General features: G+C 34.8%; 1 protein-coding gene across 2 annotated transcripts in view; it reads left to right on the top strand.

Moving 5' to 3' along the window:
* Nucleotides 1-7,154: 7,154 nt before the first annotated feature.
* LOC127853820 (choline/ethanolaminephosphotransferase 1-like) overlaps nt 7,155-20,970 on the top strand; it is a 35,207-nt gene continuing 21,391 nt past the window's right edge. For both annotated transcript variants that reach the window (XM_052388618.1, XM_052388610.1), the window contains exons 1-4: nt 7,155-7,514; nt 12,784-12,931; nt 18,569-18,710; nt 19,713-19,794. In XM_052388618.1, the coding sequence (XP_052244578.1) occupies nt 7,287-7,514; nt 12,784-12,931; nt 18,569-18,710; nt 19,713-19,794 (600 nt within the window). In that variant the 5' untranslated portion in view covers nt 7,155-7,286. The remainder of the gene's footprint in view (nt 7,515-12,783; nt 12,932-18,568; nt 18,711-19,712; nt 19,795-20,970) is intronic.

Raw genomic sequence — 20,970 nt, 5'->3', positions numbered from 1 at the left:
ATAATTTTTGTGATTGTTTTTATTATCTAAACTGTATGCAGTGTCCAGAAACGATCATGTACTTACAAAGTGACAGCTATTAGATATGGTAAATTTAAAAAAGACAGAGATCTTCATTAACAGGATTATAAATCTTTGTTAAAGTCTACATTCTCCATGAAACACTGACTGTGCAGATTATTGAAACAAACTGCTTATGGTCATTGTGCATTTCATGAAGGTATATAGCTCATGTACTACTGTAACATGTTCATTTATTAACATTACCATGTTCCTGCAGGTCATTCACATTCAAATTATTTCCCTATCACTGTATTCTTTCTTATATTATCATGGTGGAGTTCGGATAGAAATGTAAGATACTTTAGCAAAATTGTAAGATACGTAAAATATAATATCAAAAACACGAGGTCTTAATACTTCTTCAAACTATACACATACTTTCATTGTGATGTAATTTTGACCCTTGTTATATCAACCAAGCACACATTTACTGACAAAATAAAATCCATCTTTTAAAAGTTGTGCCCTAAACATAACATTGAGCGTGTAATATACGTTAACTTTATGTAAGATACGTTAAGCTTGGGTGTTACGTTTTATGCACTAAAAAGCACACTTAGTCATTAACAATACCTTAGAAATTTAAGTTTAAAGTATAATATCATGTAAAACACAAAACTAATGATTCTAAAACGGTAACTTATCCCAGTTATAACACATTAAATTAACCACTTTAAGAAATAACACGATACACAACTCGCATGACCCAGTTGACAATGATCATGCAGTCTTTAAGACTGAAATCTTCACGGAGTAAAGGGCATCTTCCCTACAAAGTTCATGTACCTCGATACCATAATTCAATAAAACGTATGAAAAAATATTATTACCGTTCTTGTCGTTACATTATGCATCAAGACTAACTGTCCAGCGCCGTTTGAAACCTTTGTTTACATACATTTCAACTAACTGACATTTTAAACAAACGAGTGATTTCATTGGTCCAATGCGGAGGTGTGTCTCTACAACTGGAGATTTCATTCATAAAGACTGCATGATCATTGTCAACTGGGTCATGCGAGTTGTGTATCGTGTTATTTCTTAAAAGTTGACCCAGCATTTGTAAAAATATTGCAAGACATATACATTGCCAGAAAGGAAATTCATTTCTGCGTTGAATAAGACCAAGATCGTGAAAATCGCTGCACAATTGATGAAGATAAGGCTGTTCAAAGCGATGCACCCCGTTTTGGGGTGATTTTGAGTTGCATACCTTGTTATATATATATATATTTGATAGTGATTTTTTTCCCATAAAATATCATTTTTCGTTATAATATGATTATATATCATTCAAAATGATGTTTTCACTAATTAATATCATAGCAACACGCTAACCACCTGTGATTCACACTATATTTACATTATTTCATACCAAATGTGTGATACCAAAATTTGTTAACGTATCTTGCCGCAGTTTTCGGGACACTCATTAAATACGTTATGTAAACATTATGAGAATGATTTAAGAGTCCAAATGCATATTTTTATGTTTTCCAGTTATGTTTCCTCCAGTTAACAAATAAAAACCCTCTCTAAATCACCAGATAACGATATTGTGTGCCCCTTACACTTAATCACCCATGCCTGGGACATTAGAAATATTACTTTTTAGAGGTAGATGTCGTCAAATATCAACTTAAAATGAATTTTTAATTCGATAAAAAGTGCTTTGTTCAGGTACCAACCATCTTTGTCTGTCCAAATCAGCTTCAAAATTAAGCACATTTAGTATCAATTAAAATGTATAGGATGGGACAGTAAAAATATGAAAATATGCCTTTAATTGACAATAGGCGGTTTATGTGCAGCTAAGGAATGCTCAGACTACTTCGGCATTGATTCAGTGTGGCCATATCACGTGATTCGTGACGTCGCTTTTTCTAACACGCAAAGATGAAAATTGTAAATATTGCGTTCGCCACGAAAATTAAAATCTGTGTAAGTATCTTATAATTTATTCGATTTTGACGCTTTGGCTAAAGCTGAGTACTATTCCCGGTTATAAAAATAGTTGATACAAGATGAGAAGTTTAGTCTATCATTCGAGGCAAATTCATATTTTTTACGTTGCAATGCATGAAAGCACGGCCAACACATTTTAAATCATCCAAAATACGCGTTTTATATGCCTTTTTGCAGTACAATAAAATATTCGGACCATAATAATTCCATATACAATGTGTTTTGTCCGAAACAAAAAACATAAACACCATCTATTAAGATTTCCAATGCACACACAGAATTTGGCTAATATTACAAGCACCGAACTCAAGGCAAGCACTGGTATTCGGCTGGAAAAAACGACCAGTTGATATAAGTGTAGAATCGGAAGCTTCTATGCTGTCAATCTATATACATGTACCTCAAATAAATTAGGTATGTGTGTCCCTTGTATAGTTTGTGTCTTTTTACTGTCTTCTGTGCCCTGTCGTATGTGCGTTCAGCCATGTACAATGTAAAAAACTTAAAAAAGTAACGTGTTTAAGATGTGTAAACAGAACGAATGGATACAATCTGCACTTATAAATAACTACTGATTTCAGACATTATACTTCCATCAATAAAACTCTTCGCCCATGAGGAGTAAAGGTCAGTAATTTAATATTTACATTACCGAGAACAGTTTTGTTAAAACAAATAAACGAGTATGCATTATTATGCAACATATTTGTGCCTTTTATAGTTCTATAGATTTTAGTCACTTAATGACTGTATACTAACTTCCTTATGAGCTCCACATTCGCAATAAGTATTTAAACAAGCTTTTTCTGTGAAAGTTTCACATTTTTTTATGTGCAAAACAGCATCGAAGTTATTGCCCGACATTGTATTTTTTGTGTTGTATGTTCCGGATCAAGAAATATGTTGAAATTCTAATGATATTTATGTTTAATAACTCGTCATTAACATCAGGTCAGTTCAGAAACATAATTAATAACTGGTCGTTTTAGCCGAATATCCACTTGTTAAGCTAGCCTGCAATATGTTGCTTGTCAAGTTTGCCAAATTTGTGTGTACATTGGAAATCTTAACATATGGTGTTTTATGATATTTTTCGGACAAACACAGTGTATATGGAATTATTAACGTCCGCAGGTATGAGTGCACTGCAAAACGGCATATAAAACGGATATTTTGGAATATTTAAAATGTGCTTGCCGTGCTAGCATTCATCGTAACGTATAAACTATGACTTTGCCTCGAATGATAGAATACATTACTCATCTGGTATCAAATATTTATGAAACCAGGAATTGTGCTCAACTTTACCCATAGCGGGGGCTTTATTTCGTCAAAATCGGGTAAATAGTAAGATACTTACATGGATTCGGTTTTTGGAATTGGAATCTGTGACATATACTATTTGAATTGAAATGTATCCATATTTGCAATAAGATGTATTTAGTTAAGCCTCATGTTTGGTAATGTTTTTTTTTATTTTTTGTTAACATTGGTCGGATTGAGACAAAACGTTAGGTAATTCACATGTTTTCTCTCAATACCAAAGAATATGTGTGTAAGTTAGATCATATAACAACTTGATCATTTTTTTCTCGTACCTTTAATGGACCCCATTGGAAATAAGCTTTTAGCTTAATGGGTTATCCATAGGTCAATATAACATTTCAATTCATAACTAATTTTTATAACTGTTATAATATATATAGATTTGAATTTATTTAAATATTTATATATTATTTGATAATTACAACTGTTAAAATAACATTGGTGTAACTATGTTTTTATGCTTGTATGTATTGTGATATTGTTATATGCGTTTGACCTAGAATGTAAATAAAAAATAAATATTCTTAGCGGATGAAATATTTACAATTTTCGTCTTTGCGTGTTAGACAAAATGACGTCACGGACCACATGGTATGGTCCACACTGTGATTGGCAGTTTTGATGTAACCAGCGAAATGCAGACAAACACATTTCTTGACATGCAGGAATAAGTGGCGATTAGTTTAAACATAATTCAAATATTTTATCAAAAGTCGTTTTTACGGTATGTATTTCGACAATTGTGTGCTTATTTGTAAAACAAGGCTGTAATATTAGAGATTCAGCATCTTTAACATGTCTATGTAACCTTTACCACTGAGCTGGGGAATCAGACATGGCCTTCAATACGTCCTTGAACAGGGTAACACGTGAGGCATGTTATTTTAAAAGTGCTGGTTGGAACATAAGTAACAATCTGCACAATCTGTACTATGTCCATAAAGTTGAACACTGCCCTTTACATTAAGCTATCGACACAGGCATTGTATACAACTATACTTTTCCAAACAGGCCTTAAGCACGAATATTTTATCTACCGCACGTTAGAATTCCTCCAGAGGCACTTCCAGCTTGCATATAGTCAGCATATTTGCGATTCGTTATAACAAGGTACAAAACTCTAAAAGTAATTGAGATCGAAAATATGAAAAGGTCTTATAGCTCACTACGCCCACAACGCGAACATTACTTAGTAACATGATGTACTTAGGAACTGTGTGTTGTTCTGAGAAGTTTTTATTTTTGTCAAAAATAAAAGATTTAGCCATATATAATACTGTACATCATCTGAATACGTTGTTTAAATAATATTGCTTAAAGCAATTATTATAACGAAAAGAATGGTTAAAGTTCGCGTTACAACTATATATAAATGCGAGATCTTTTATTTACATTTTGTTAAAGGGGCCTTTTCACAGATGTTGGCATGTATTGAAGTTTGTCATTAAATGCTATATATTGATAAATGTAAACATTGGATTTAAAAAGCTCTGTGACAGTAAAAAATCAAGAATAAAAAAAATAAAATAAAAATAAGTTAACCCTCATTAGGGCTCGAACCACTGACCCCTGGAGTTCTGGAGCATAAGTCTACCATTGGATCTAAAAAGCTCTGGGACAGCAAAAAATCAAGAATAAAAAATAATTAATTAGTTAACCCTCAACAGGGCTCGAACCCCTGACCCCTGGAGTTCTGGAGCAAAAGTCTACCATTGAGACCACTCGGCCATCCGTACTCATACAATGAGTGATGTATTTTATTCTTTATATAAGCAATCCTCGTAGTTGCACAAAATATAACGACAACAACAGAACTCTCCAAATTATTCTATCGTTTCGCGTTGCAGCGCTTTATAATTTTTAGGTTTTTAAATTGTCAAAAGATGCATATAATGGCTATTTTAGAGCATGGTAAATGTTCAGTATTACAGTTTCCTCACAAATATCATTACCAAAACGAAAATGTGCGAATCTAAAACAACTTTTTTTTTTAATTTTGTCAATTTACCCAAACGTGAAAAGGCCCCTTTAAAGGTAGCTTGTAATTAACATTATATAACGACTGCCTCTAATGCAGCAGTGGTGTCCTTAAATTTTTACTATTTTTCTCTAATATCAAACATACCGCGATGTATATATACTGTTAATAAACATACTTAAATGCATAAGCTGCGGACCTTTATACTCAATCATTAATACCAACATTTTAAAATTAGCATAAGCACACACCGCCAGTAATTCATTTGCAACTAACGTAGCTAATAACGCGTATAGCACTTCAAACATTCAATTAATATACGAAAGTGCAGGCGAAATTTTACTTATCAGCGAATATATGATCAAATATGTGTTCAAATTGAGGACGCATCTCGTTGCATAAATCCTATAACATTAATATAAGAACAATTCTTGTGCCAATTTCCGTCAACCGATCCATATCCAAATTACACGAGGCATGATCAAAAGCGCTTTTAAATCGTATATAGATAATAGAACGCCAAAAAACCCGCGTAAGACTTCACTGATGGCTAGTAAGTTGGTTCCTTTTTCGTGGTTCCTTATTTCTTATTCGAATAAGGAATAAGGAATAGTTCTTCATTCCTTATACAAGCTTATTTGAATCCAATTTTAAAGAAAATAATGCATACAATTCTGAAGTGAATAAAAATAATATTACTCGGATATATTCACTTCATGTATTACCTTATGTATTCATGTTTCTTTTGCGCGCCAGCAAAGGATTTCTTTTTTTAAACGAACCAGCCTTTTCTACTTCAAATACTAATTTCACATCAACAAAACCTAAAGCCTATAACATTATTTAAAATTTAGATGATTTAAAAAATGCCATTTACTACATATCAACATGTTTGCATCTATTTATAATTCAGTTCCTTTTTGCGGCGAAATAAGGGAAAAAACATCCCAATAAGTCGTTACGACAACAAAGATAGTACAAGCCGTGTCCGCGCCGTCTATTCTTGTTCAAAATACACCGGCGTCGAATTCGTCGTTGAAAGGCACATCATTATGTAAATAACTTAACACAGCGGTGATGCATTTATGATGGGCGACGCGGTGCTGGGTCCGTAATGTATAAAACGACTGAGACCTTGAACTCAAGTAAAGCAATCCTTAGAAAAGGCGAATTTTATTATTTAATGGCAATTCCTTTTATAAACGTGATTGTAAATCAATCTAATGTTAACTTTGACGAGCTCCGTGTTTGATGTTAAGAATGACGGGCCCCATGTATGCTTTTAAGTTCTACGGACTAAATCTTCGATGTTAAGTACAACGTGATCGGATGTACGACATAAATTATGGTAAGCCCCATGTACGATTGTCTCCGTGTAGTAAGTCAGGTATGACGGGCTCCGTATACGATGTTTAGCGCGATGTCCCCCAAATAAGATATTAAATACGACAGGTTCTACGTATGATGTTCAGCACGACATGCCCCAAGTACGATATTAAGTATAACAGACTCTATGTACGATGTTGAGTACGACAGGCTCCATACGATGTAAATAATAAATATTACCTTCCGTTGGACGAACAAAATATCGACTTTTGAGCCAACCGTCTTAAGTTGGGGGCTAAGCGAAATCTGAATCACATTTTATAATGTAAAAGCGCAAAATAACCGCACATCTTTCTGGCAATTGAAAACATTGTTAAAAGGCGAATTCAGAAAGAGACGTTTTTACCGCAAGAACAAAATGGAAGACGTATTTCAGCTAATACTGATTCGATTATTTAGTATAATGTAACCTGTCACAGCCGGTAACCAAATAAATCTAATTTCCGGGTATACAAGTCATAGTGCAAAATTAGGGTGTTGAACATTAAATACATAAGCTATTCGTCATTTATAGGCTTTATTTGTTTAATTTTGATTCGCCTTTAAAAATATTTGATTACAACACAACATGTCGGGCGAACTTCTTACAACAAAGCAGATTAAAGCTTTGAAAGAGCACAAATACAGTGCCCAGGGTAGCTCACTATGCGAGCCTGTCATGCAGATATTTTGGAAATGGCTTGTGGAACAAATTCCCCGTACATGGTCACCGAATATGATAACCCTCATCGGTCTCCTTATGAATGTAGTGTCGTCAGCTGTTCTGATGCTTTACAACCCAGATGGTTTACATGAGGTAATTATTTCAAATTAAAATTGTAAAAAGAACTGTTACTCAGAGGCTAGGGGTTTTTTTTACTAAGAAAGTGACGCCGATATTCGGCGTCTTCTCCTACCAAAATTTTTTCCTTAAAAATACCATTGCCCCTCAAAAAATATAATTTTTCACCAAAATATAATATTTTACCCTCAAAGAAATGTTTTTTTTCTTTGGGAAGTCGACACTTATCCAATTTGTTCCATGTACAACGATCTCGCTCTCTCTGTCCCGACAAACACTCAAATCTGGGAATCCCAGTGATTCTATATATAGCTCTTAAATTACATCATGGAAACCTGGCAACTATCTATCTATCTCTGTATACTGCCAACCGCTCTTTCTAGTATTATAGGCAGAGGGACATTATCGAGTCCGTTTCCTGGGAAGAACCAGTACTAGGTGTCTATGGAGGAGATAATGAGAACGCTCCCAGAGTGGGAAGCGAACCCACAAACTCCCATCGCTAGGCGGACACCTCATCCACTACACCACTGCGATCTCAAATACGAACTAATCGTATTAATCATGTGACTATTTTACTGGATTTTGGTCTTGCGCAAGAAGGGTGTTTCGTCAATTAATTACCGGAAACCAGTCGAATTTTCATCCGGGTTATGTGAAAGCCAAGATATAAACGTTAAAACAGAAAAAAGTCTCACAATTGGCGTTCATACACGAACAAAATAAAACGTTCGGACTCGGAAAATATTAATTGCGTTGACGCATTTTTTAAGAATGAATCATCAAAATTCGTTGAAACCCAGCAGGATTCGGAGGTACATGTAATCAACATCGATTAATACTGTCGGATTATTGTGAAAGTGAAAGAAGACAATCGGCAGCTGCCGCACCTTTCCCTTCCAATACTGTAGCAGATCTAGATCGTCAACCCATTCATCATGAAATTGAAATCACAATGATGACATCGTTCCCCGGCCCCAGTTGAAAACATTTCCCATTATTAGATCTACCCCTGCAATTTTATTTAGGACTTTGACTTTAATATCATACTTGTTCATGTGTTTAAGAACAAAAAGGTCAGAGACATACCTCTTTTTCTAAAAAAAACCCTGAAGTCTGTAGGTGAGTTATAGACATTGAAATGAACAGTCTTTATTTTTTCCCCAAATATGTCTCTTTCGCGCTCGATTTTCCCCTTTTACCCAGCGTCCAGCGTCCTCCCCTTTTTCTAAAAAAAAACCCTTGAGGCGATCACTATCAGCATTAGCCCCCACCCCCCTTCCTCTCTTCTACCGCTAGTTCTCCCTGAATGCTTTAAACATAAGTACACATGGAAAACACATTGCAAGCATGCATATTTAGGTACTAGTTGCAATAATTCAACTCTCAGCTTAGGCTGAGAGTTGCAATGCGCTCTCTCTTGTCCATGGGTGCAAAATGTTATCAACAATTCAAAGGTTAATGAACACTGAAACTGCAAGAGCTTATTAAAATTTACCTATGATATCTTATCCACAAACTCATCCAAATGGTACCATTAAAGCAAGAAATAATTGATTTGTATTGACTAAGGTTGTTTTTGTACGCTGTATCCACCATATTGGAAAATTGACCCATTATAGGTCAGGTCGCATTACACCTTTATTTTGTACGTCGCATAATGTGTTGGAGCCAAAAAGTCGATAACGATGTGGTATTCGATACAGAATACACTGTTTCAAATTTAAACATAACAATGTCAGCGAGAAAAGTGTGTTGAAACATCGTCATGTTTTTATCGGATGCATGCAAAGGATAACATCCATAGGTTTCCATTCAGGTAAATTTAACATGGTTATGAAGTTTATTCATTATTTTCCTCAATTTGTCTCGAACGACGTCTGTAACTCTGTTTAGTGAAGCCCACGGATTCCGTGCGCTGAACTGCACCCATGTGTATGAAGCAGTGCATATGGACTCCCAGAGCAGCCATAGCAAAAATTATCAAAGGTTCTGGGAGTCAGTTTATATGAACTTATTTCGGTACCACAGCAGCGCTTCCGTTAATGGACGTCCGGGCATAAATATACCCAAATCAGCAGGCGTACGTCCGTTTTCAAGTGGTGGAAGTCACTTGGATGTCCAATAATCCACATGTATACTGTTTTCTTATACACTGGACATACAAATCATGACAGTTAATCTGGTCATTCACTCTGATAATTGCGCGACATGCTTAATCGCAATAAAAGGGGACATTGGGTAATAGATCACCCACTGATAAGAGTATCAAATAATTAAGTCACATTACACAGCCATGAATGCTGACACTCGTCCAATGCATATAAGGGCGGGGTTAACTGGCAATAATTATTTTTGATTGACGTCAGTCATAAAGTAAGTGTTTATTGATTTGCAGATTGGTTTACGAGGAATCACAGTTTTAAAATTTACTTTATATCTCATGGTAATTAAACAGTACATGAAAGACGGTGTCAGGTATCAACATCACACCTTTCTACCGTAAACTATTGTTCCTTATGAGACGTTAAATGCAATGGTGAGCAATTAATTACTTATGGCAAGTAAGTCTTGAAAACAATACCCATTAAAAATTGTATGCGGTAACCATTTAATTTCAGTACAGGTATATTATGTCATGTCCATTTATAGAACTGAATTACACAATTTTTCTACAGCCATGTGATGATATTATCTAAGTCCCTTTCTACGCACCTGCACCATTCACTATACATTATGCCATGTAAAACTCGTGTTTTAATAAGAGCCCAAAATTGTTAATGACAGAGTTAAGTTCCACGCATGGAAAGAGTGCGTGTCAAAACAGACCATGTGCCGTAACTAAATATAGACATACAACTCGGTACATGTAGTATTTTAAAATGAAAAAAAATACATCAACAGCAATGCACACAGTGAGATAATATTGACACATTGAGACCTCAGACAAAAAAATTCTTAAACACACTAGCGTCAATAGTGGTCATATTTTGGTTTTGAACATTGAAATCATAATAATACTGAATTATAACGTATTGGATAGTGTTGGAACATGTATTTATCCAGCGATCAACACATACGGTAGGGTTAACTAAAATATTCAATGAAATAAAATTGGGACTTCTTACTGTATTATTTCGGACGTCCAAAATTTAATGTTTGGAAGTCCAACTTTTGAAAGCTAGTGGAAGCCCTGCCACAGTCATTCACAATGTTATTGCAAATCTCATGCAGCGCTTCCTTAAGCTTCCAACTGTAGCTTTTACCCGATAATCCAGTATAACTACCATTTCTATTTAAAAACAAACAAAATATGTCCAATATTGAAGATGACTGTGTTTAAGAATTTCATGAAAACAAACATCTGCCATTCAATGCAAGAGAATATGCAAAGTGAATTGTGGGATTGAAAATGCATCAATCATGTGATGCTTACCATTGTTCCAGCATTATCAATATTAGTATTTTCCATTGCGTATAATTAAATGTGTTATCTAAAAAGCATTGCACTGTTTCATTATTCATGTTAAGTTAAAAAAATTCGAGCCAGAAATAAAACTTTCCCATGTATGTTGTTTTAATTTTTTGTACAGTGTACTGTTTAAAAGCGTGCGAAAATTGGTCTTCATGGACGATGTCATGTCATTCTTCCTTGGGGACAGCGTGGACTTATTATTTGATGGCTGAGTAAAAACTTTGTAACACAGAGAATGTTTAGATCTTTTCTTTTTGTTATGATAATCGTATTACATTTTTTAATGTTGAAACTTTTTTTGTAAAAAATAGCAAGTCGTTTCGCTATTCTACAGTTCTACACTCGTTGGGATAGGTCGGTATTGATCTGAGACATGTACAATTGTTGATTACACCTTCACATGGGGTTGGCGTGTTTAGGGCTGCCTGAGGGCTGAATGACTGAAGCGCTTACCAAAAAGGAATTGATTTGACTGCTGGAAACATCAATATTGGTCTCTTGCTGAGAAATTCATGAAATGCAATAGCTCCTAGGCGGAGATAACGGTGTGAATGACCGGATTTACAGTTAAGATTTTCTATGTGCTGTGTATTAGAAAACAGCATACATGCAGATTATCGGACATCCTAGAGACTTACACCTTTTGTAATATGGATGTACGACTGCCTTTTATGGACGTTTTTACGACCGGATGTCCACTAACAGAAGCGCTTTTCTCATGCAACCAAAATTAAACTAAATTATTACTTACATAAATATCCCTCAAAATCCAATCTGATATCTGTTGTGAGACTCAGGTATCCAACTATTCATTTTGCTGTTTTCACACTTGCTACAATATCAAGTTGACAGACAGGAAAGCCACACCTCAGATGTTAACCCATGAAAGCGCAGCTTTGTTAAAAAACGCTTTCAACTCTTGAGATGGTTTAGCGATTGTTTAGCTCTTTAGTAGTTAGAAAGCTGATTTTCTTTTAATAAATCAACTTGAAAATTCCTTTCTTAGCCATAAGAATGCCATATATTAATTGATTGTAATATAACCTGGTACATATGCAAAATGTCATAAAACTATGTGTTGCATGGTGCTCTCATTTCCCTATCTCAAAGGTTAAGGTCACACTTCAAATTTTGCCATAATAGCTTTTTTGGACTGAATCTTTTTCATTCATCATACTATTTTGAGATAACTTACCAATATTGACCACCATAAGGGGACGGCATTTTGTGTGTAAAAGTCTCTCACCCTACACCTCAGAGGTCGGGGTCAGGGTCACATTTTTAGGTCAAAGGTCAAATTTGGCTATAAATAAGCTTGTCCAGGCTGTACTTTAAAGACAACTTGTATCAGATGACTTTTAGGAGGACATGGAGTGTCACATGTAATACCTGTCACTTTACATTAAAAGTCAAGTCACACTAATTGAAGTTTTTGGACAATAGTGGAATGTGTGCTCATCCATGCCCTATGGACAAATACCTTCTTAATTAAAACTATTCCAATTGTTCCCTTACTAAGTTTGTGACTTCTATCAGATCAAGACTTCAACAATTGGTTTCCATAATTTGCATAAAGGTGAGCACTTACATGTAACTGACCTCATGTTATGGTTATATTGTTATAATTGTTTAAAGTTTAGTTTTGTCGTTTAAGATGATGTTTGATTAAAAGGAGAGAAATTTGATACTGAACACTGATCTACCGGGTATTTGTAAACATTAGCCATATTTGATATAAAAAACTAACTTTAAATTGTTTTAACATATTAAAATTATTTTACATATGGTACTGATTGGATGTGATTTCAGTCGCCACGATGGGTATACGTCATGTGTGCATCAGGGCTGTTCATCTACCAGTCACTTGATGCAATTGATGGTAAACAAGCGAGGAGGACCCAGTCTAACACCCCATTAGGAGAGCTTTTCGACCATGGATGTGACTCCTTGTCTACTGGTATGTAAAAAGTCACTACTTACATAGAATGAGCCTTACAAAAAAACAGCAATATATAGGCCCGGTGGTTGTATATTATAACATGCACATAAAATTTGAAATATTTTTTTAAGTAAAATGTGAGGAAAAAGTGCTGTACTTCACAATTAATCCAGGACTTTAGGTGGCCATTGGATATTTCCCTTACCACATGTAATTGGGCTAGCATTGAAATCAACTTAATCGCAGTGGTTTGCATTTCTTTACTGTTACTGGTCAATCATGGAATTGTGTTAACAGTTTAAGTAAATAATAGTAGTACATGTTCATCTTTATATAGAGTTAGATGACCTATATTTAAAAAAGCTAAGACAGTAGTTAGTTTAAAATGTACATGTAATTAAATGGTCTTTCTTTAGTATTTAGGTATACAATAAGATACATGTTATTAACCATTGACAATGGTTGCTAAAAACTGTATCACAGATTGGAATTTTTAGCACATTTTTTCTACTTTATCTGACATACTCACATAAAACAAACTATTTTACTTTTATGGCCAGTCACATAAAAAGGTCAAGGTTTTTAATGTCAAGAATAGAAAAACAGTTCTGCTGTATAAGTTGCGTTTGGATGGAAGTATTGTGTGTAAGTAGCATTCAACCATACCTAGCTTTTGATCTGCTTGGGTCAAGGTCATTGTTACTTAAGTCTTTAAACAGAGACGAAAAGTTTTGTCTCAGTTACTTAAGTGTTAAGTACAATTGTGCTGACATTCTGTGCTTTCGCTCCCTACAACATGGAATCGTCTTTTTCATTGATGTCTTTATTATATTGTGTTCTATCATTTCTGTTACACATACATCTTGACAGACTTTTTCAGTGTTAATGGTGATCTTTTGTGATCACCCTGTGCCAAACGAGTGTTGTATGATTTGCACCATCTTTCTTAAGGCATCAATTTGTATGCCCCCAGTAGAGTGGCATATAGCAGTCTTTACGTCTTTCCCTCTGGCATTGTTATACCCCCATTACTGGTAATGAGGGCTATATAGGAGACACTTTGTCGGTCTGTCACGAAATTTCATCTGATCTTCACCAAACTTGGTCACTAGTTGTAGCTAGATGATGTCTAGGTCAAGTTTGAACATGGGTCATGCCAGGTCAAAAACTGGGTCACGGGGTCACTTAGTGTGTTGTAAACAGAAAATTTGTCAGGACCATAACTATATCATTTATCGTGAGATTTTAAAATGACGTGGTACATTTGTTCACCATCATGGGACAGTGTGTCGTGTGAAAAAAGTACGTTGATATCTCCAATGTCAAGGTCACACTTGGAGTTTAAAGGTCAAATGCTTGTCCGGGCCATAACTATGTCATTCATTGTAAGATTTTAAAATCAATTGGCACATTTGTTCACCATCATTGGACGTGTGTTGCGTGAAAGAATTACGTCGATATCTTCAAGGTCAAGGTCACACTTAAAGTTCAAAGGTAAAAAATGGCCATAAATGCGCTTGTCCGGGCCATAACTATGCTGTTCATTGTGAGAATTAAAAATCATTTGGCACATTTGTTCACCATTATTGGACGATGTGTCGAGCGAAAGAATTACGTCGAAATCTCCAAGGTCAAGGTCACACTTTGAGTTCAAAGGTCAAAAATGGCCATAAATGAACTTGTCCGGGCCATAATTATGTCGTTCATCGTGAGATTTTAAAATCATTTGGCACATGTGTTCACCATCATTGGACAGTGTGTCGCGCGAAAGAATTATGTCGATATCTCCAAGGTCAAGGTCACACTTAGAGTTCAAAGGTCAAAAATGACCATAAATGAGCTTGTCCGGGCCATAACTATGTCGTTTATTGTGATATTTTAAAATCATTTGGCACATTTGTTCACAATCATTGAACAGTGTGTGGCGCGAAAGAATTACGTTGATATCTCCAAGGTCAAGGTCACACTTTGAGTTCAAAGCTCAAAAATGGCAATAAATGATCTTGTCTGGACCATAACTGTGGCATTCATTGTGAGATTTTAAAATGACTCTGTACATTAATTTTGTTCACAGTCATAAAATGGCCTGTCATGTGGAAGAATTCAAGAGTTCAAAGGTCAAAATGGCTATAAATGATAATGGCTTAATAATTCTTAAAAATTGGCATAAATTAGATTCTCTTGTTTTGTGGAGACAGCATGCAAAATAGTCTGTGTTAATGCGGCACGTGGGCTTATACGTCACGTCTGTGACAAAGCTCTAGTTTTCTGGAGAGTGGAGGTTTTTATATGCAATGCTTTAAGATATTGAGCTAATTTTTGGTATGTGAGTCTGCCTACATGACTTACAGATGAAGTGTAAAATGTGTACTGGTCCATTGATTTTTGACGTAGATAGGGGACTTTTACTAATCTAAATTTTTGAAAATGGAACTTAAAGGTTTACAGGGAGATAATTTGTATATATAATTTGTCAGGTACAGTTCATTTTTGACATGGGAAGTAATTTTTTTCTGTTTTCTGTATGTTTTTATGCAAAGCTTTCTGATATATATTGAGCTGATTTGAGATATGCAAGTCTACATACATGCCATATACTGGTAGATTAAGTGTGAAATTCGTGTTGGTCTTTTGATTTTTGGCATAGTTCTGGGCCTTGGACTTAAAACATTAAAGTGTGAATCTTGGTCACATGTTTGCAGAAACTTGGTCACCAAGTCAAGTTTTCACAATTGGTTTACTTTCAAGTCAGTTTAGCACTCAAAGACCATCATGGTCCTTCTGACTTGTTTGAAATATTAATATTGACCCTTAGGGCCTAATGGTTTTGAGTAGTATTTAGTGTTTGATTTCAGGTGTGTCAATTTTCCGGATTATTCCGGAAATCCGGATTTGAGCCGGCCAGGGTTGATTTTGAGGTGAATGTAAATCCGATGAGTTTGTTTAAGGCGGGTGGGGGTAGGTACTAAATTCTTTTAGTGCGGGATCATTTCAGAACGAATATTGTTATAGCATTGTCGGCATTCCGGACATTTGCGCTTGGTACCGATTTTATTTATTGATTTCTGATTGGTAAGCGGCTGGCACTGACATGAGCAGTAACTGGCTAAGTAAAGCACTGCAATATCATATTTTAAAACAATATGTTAATCAAATTATATATTGACTGCGTATTTGATAGGTTACTGGTTACTGGTTTTCATTTTCTGCAGTCAAACGATATGCATATTTTATTTCATTTGCAAATGATGTATCGCGACATGTTTTCGGACAGTCGTTTTCGGATACGCTGGTTTGTCGATTTTAATTTAATTTCAAGTTCTTAATATCATTTGTTTAGAATGACAAATACACATGCGGTGTTACGGATGGTTTGGTTTATAATATTTCGCATTGTACTCAGCAGAAATTGCACCTAAAAAGACTTTTTAAAAAAAGAACAATAAGCTAGGGCTTGAGGGGTTGGGCCCTCTCTTCCCTTTATCCTACGGCTTAATTTTCCGGATTTCAAATTTGGGACAATTGACACCCCTGGATTTGCAATGTCTGTTTACACTCACAAAAAATGAACCATAAAATTCAGAAGTGTCCCATCCTCACACACCATGTATATAAAGAAGCAATAACAAATATATTGTTTAAACTTTACACCTAACTACTTAAACAATTGACCGAAATAAGCTACATCAGTTGTAATTGCTAAGTGGGCTATCAAGGATATTTAACAAGTAGTATTTACACCGAAGATTGACCGATGATCATTGACATTGTGTTCTGATGTTATTAATCAACATTTGGTGAGGGGATTGGTGACTGAACATTTGATATAATGTGATAGCCATAACCACGATACAATATTTTGTGGTCAAACTCTTATTATCTGTCTTAATCAGATTGCCAACTTGTTGTGCAAAAGTTTGTTGTGCAGAATAAATAATATAAGATTATTACAATTGATAACAGATGACCTTAATTTTTAATGGTACCCAAGCACATATGAGTATGACAACATTTAACAACAAAGTAGTTGTAGAAGGTATCAGAAGAAAATTGAAACAACAAATACATTTATAATGAACATGTTTTAGTGACAATTCATTTTGTTTTTTGCTCACATGAGCACAAAGTGCTCACTCTTATTCTAGTTATACTGAGCTAGTTATACTGAGCTTGTTATACTGAGCTAGTTATACTGAGCTAGTTATACTGAGCTAGTAATACTGAGCTAGTAATACTGAGCTAGTTATACTGAGCTAGTTATACTGAGCTAGTTATACTGAGCTATACTACAAGCTGAGCTATTATGGTCAGTCTATGTATTAGTTATACTAGAAGCTGAGCTATTATGGTCAGTCTATGTATTAGTTATACTAGAAGCTGAGCTATTATGGTCAGTTTATGTATTAGTTATACTAGAAGCTGAGCTATTATGGTCAGTCTATGTATTAGTTATACTAGAAGCTGAGCTATAATGGTCAGTCTATGTATTAGTTATACTAGAAGCTGAGCTATAATGGTCAGTCTATGTATTAGTTATACTAGAAGCTGAGCTATTATGGTCAGTCTATGTATTAGTTATACTAGAACCTGAGCTATTATGGTCAGTCTATGTATTAGTTATACTAGAACCTGAGCTATTATGGTCAGTCTATGTATTAGTTATACTAGAAGTTGAGCTATTATGGTCGGTCTATGTATTAGTTATACTACAAGCTGAGCTATTATGGTCAGTCTATGTATTAGTTATACTACAAACTGAGCTATTATGGTCAGTCTATGTATTAGTTATACTAGAAGCTGAGCTATTATGGTCAGTCTATGTATTAGTTATACCAGAAGCAGAGCTATTATGGTCAGTCTATGTATGTCAGTTCATAACTATGTCATTCATCGTCACTTGGCACAGTTGTTCACCATCATTGGACGGTGTGTCATGCGAAAGACTTACGTCGATATCTCCAAGGACACACTTTGAGTTCAAAGGTAATAAATGGCCATAAATGAGCTTTTTCGGGCCATAGCTGTGTCGTTCATTGTGAGATTTTAAAATCATTTTCAGCACATTTGTTCACCATCATTGGACGGTGTGTCATGCAAAAGAATAATGTCAATATCTCCAAGATCAAGGTCACACTTTGAGTTCAAAGGTCAAAAAGGGCCATAAATGAGCTTGTCCGGGCCATAACTATTTAGTTTATGGAGAGATTTTAAAATCATTGGCACATTTGTTCACCATAATTGGACGGCGTGTCATGCAAAAGAATTACGTTAATATCTTCAACGTCAAGGTCACACTTTGAGTTCAAAGATAAAAAAATGGCCATAAATGAGCTTGTCTGGTCCATAACAATGTCATTCATTGTGAGATTTTAATATTACTCAGTACATTGGTTCACAATCATCGGAATGCGTGCCATGCAAAAAAAATCAAGAGTTCAAAGGTCAAAATGGCCATAAATGATAATGGCATAATAATTCTTAAAAATCGCTATAAATTAGCTTTTCTTGTTTTGTGAAGACAGCATGCAAATTATTTTGTGTCAATGCAGCATGTGGGGTTATATGGCTAGTCTGTGACAAAGCTCTAGTCTGTTTTTTTACGGAAATTTGTTGTTAGCTGATAATTGTATATGAGAAATGTATTTTTCATTGCAGTTTTTGTGATGGTAGGCTGCTGCATTTCTTTGAAACTTGGACAGGAGCCAATGGTCCTCTTATTTGAAATTTGTGCGTCAGAGTTATGCTTTTACATGGCACACTGGCAGACCTATGTTACAGGAACACTCAAATTTGGAATGTAAGTCTTCCATTTAAAAAAAAATTATTTGGAAAAATGTAAAAAGCATGAAATATGCTTATTACTATACACTTCACTCTGCTGTACTTTTTAAATGAATGATTTATCATAATTGTATTTTGAATTTACAAACCATTGCATATTTGCAGTTTCTTTAAGGAATATCATTCTTTATATGTCCATTGATAATAGATTATAAGTATTATTATTTTTAAAAAATCATAACTAAATGCAATTTTTGTACGGCATGAGATGTGGTACATGTATGCACATTATATGCTATGGTTACAAAAATAAGTGCAAACTAACGAATGGATCCCGCATCTATACAAGACTTTTTAAGCTTGATGAAAATCGCTTTCTGGATAGAGGACTATATGTGGAATACGCATGTTTCTTTTTTTTTGGTGCTTGCTGGGTAATGTAAATAATAAAAAAAGTTATAAAGCTCCTTTGAACAAATATTTCTTTTTTTTTCGTAAAATAAAGCTTACCCATGCAAATTCAGTGTTCCTTATAGCAATAGTCAAAATTTCAACACTACATGTGGTATTGTAACAAAGATTTAACAATATACTTAACGCTTGTTTTTATTTTTTGTGACAATATATTTAATGTGAATTTCTGGCGGAGAAATGTGAACATGAGATTTGCTATGGACAGTGTCGGAAGCTTGATGAAATTTTTGCTATTGCTATAAGGAACACTGATTTTTTTATGTTTTAACTTTTTTTATTTTATTTTACGAAATATTCGTTGATTTTGAGTCTTAATGGGGCTTAAATTCTGCCAGAACTTAAAATTGATGAAACTTGTGAAGATCCGGTTCTCAAAAAACAATAACCTAGTAGACAACATCTTTTGTGTTTGTGGCAGGCTGTTGTTGGCAAAGCATTATACTTTTGATAATATTGCAGCAATGCTTTTTTAGCTTTTTTGGGGGGGAAACACAAATTACCTTGTGCTTGAAAACTACATGACTTGTATTCACATTTATTTCAGGATTGACGTAACAGAGGGTCAGTTTACTGTGATATTTATTTATACAATTTGTGCAATATCTCCTGGATTTTTTGACAATACAGTAAGTGCATTTTATTTACTACATTTGTTTGTTATTTTGATCACAAAATGGTCAGAATATGGCTGTTTCTTCTTACAGGGGTGGTCAAATCTCATATTGACTTCTTTGTCTATTATAGAAAAAGCAATTATATGAAATACAAGCTTTTTATGGCCAAAGTTGACTTATAACCTCCGAAGTGTGACCTTGCAATTTCAGTAATTAGACAGGTTTGACATAAGCTGAGATTTGATACATAAAAGGCAATTTTGGGTATCCATGCCATATGCCCTTATTTTAGGTCTATCCTATTTTTGTCGTACTTAGTTGACAGTTGTGCCTACTATCATTTCGAGTTTGCAACAATTAGTGAGCACTTAAAGAGGCAATCATCGTCCTCTTGTTACAATTAAATACTTATTTTATCAACTTAAAACGTCGTTACCAGTATTCCATCTGAATAGAAGCATATACTTACAATTTCATTATCAATGTTATCTTTTTTAATACGCCCGTTTTGAAAAATCGGGACGTATTATAGTTTCACCCTGTCGGCAGCGTCCACAGCAGTGTCTGCTCTCTAATTCAAATAGTTTTCATCAGATCTTCACCAAACTTGGTCAGAAGTTGTATCTAGACAATATCTAGGTCAAGGTCGAATATGGGTCATGCCAGTTCAAAAACTAGGTCACGGGGTCACTTAGTGCATTTAAAGGATTGAGCATGGTGTCCGCTCTCTTATTGAGTAGTTTTCACCCGATCTTCACCAAATTTGGTCAGAAGTTGTGTCTAAATTATATCTAAGCCAAGTTTAAATATGGGTAATGCCGGGTCAAAAACTAGGTCACAAGGTCACTTGTCCGGAGCATAACTCTTAATCTACTGAAGGGATTTACTTGAAACTTTAAATATAAACAGATGGCAAGTAGGAGAAGTGCAGTGACTAAAAACAATAACTCTATCTACCTTAGTTTTTGAATTATCTCCCTTTATTTAATTTCAAAGTAAATTTTTGTCCGGAACATAACTCTAAATCTACTTAAGGGATTAACTTGAAACTTTAAATATAAACAGATGGCAAGTAGGAGAAGTGCAGTGACTAAGAACCGTAACTCTGTTTACCTTAGTTTTTGAATTATCTCCCTTTATTTAATTTCAAAGTAAATTTATGTCCGGAGCATAACTCAAAATCTACTG

The sequence above is a fragment of the Dreissena polymorpha genome, chromosome 1 (genome assembly GCF_020536995.1).
Source record: "Dreissena polymorpha isolate Duluth1 chromosome 1, UMN_Dpol_1.0, whole genome shotgun sequence".
In the NCBI taxonomy this organism is placed as follows: Eukaryota; Metazoa; Mollusca; class Bivalvia; order Myida; family Dreissenidae; genus Dreissena; species Dreissena polymorpha.
Note: the sequence above shows the minus strand (reverse complement) of the source record. Positions and strands in the feature narration are given on the sequence as shown.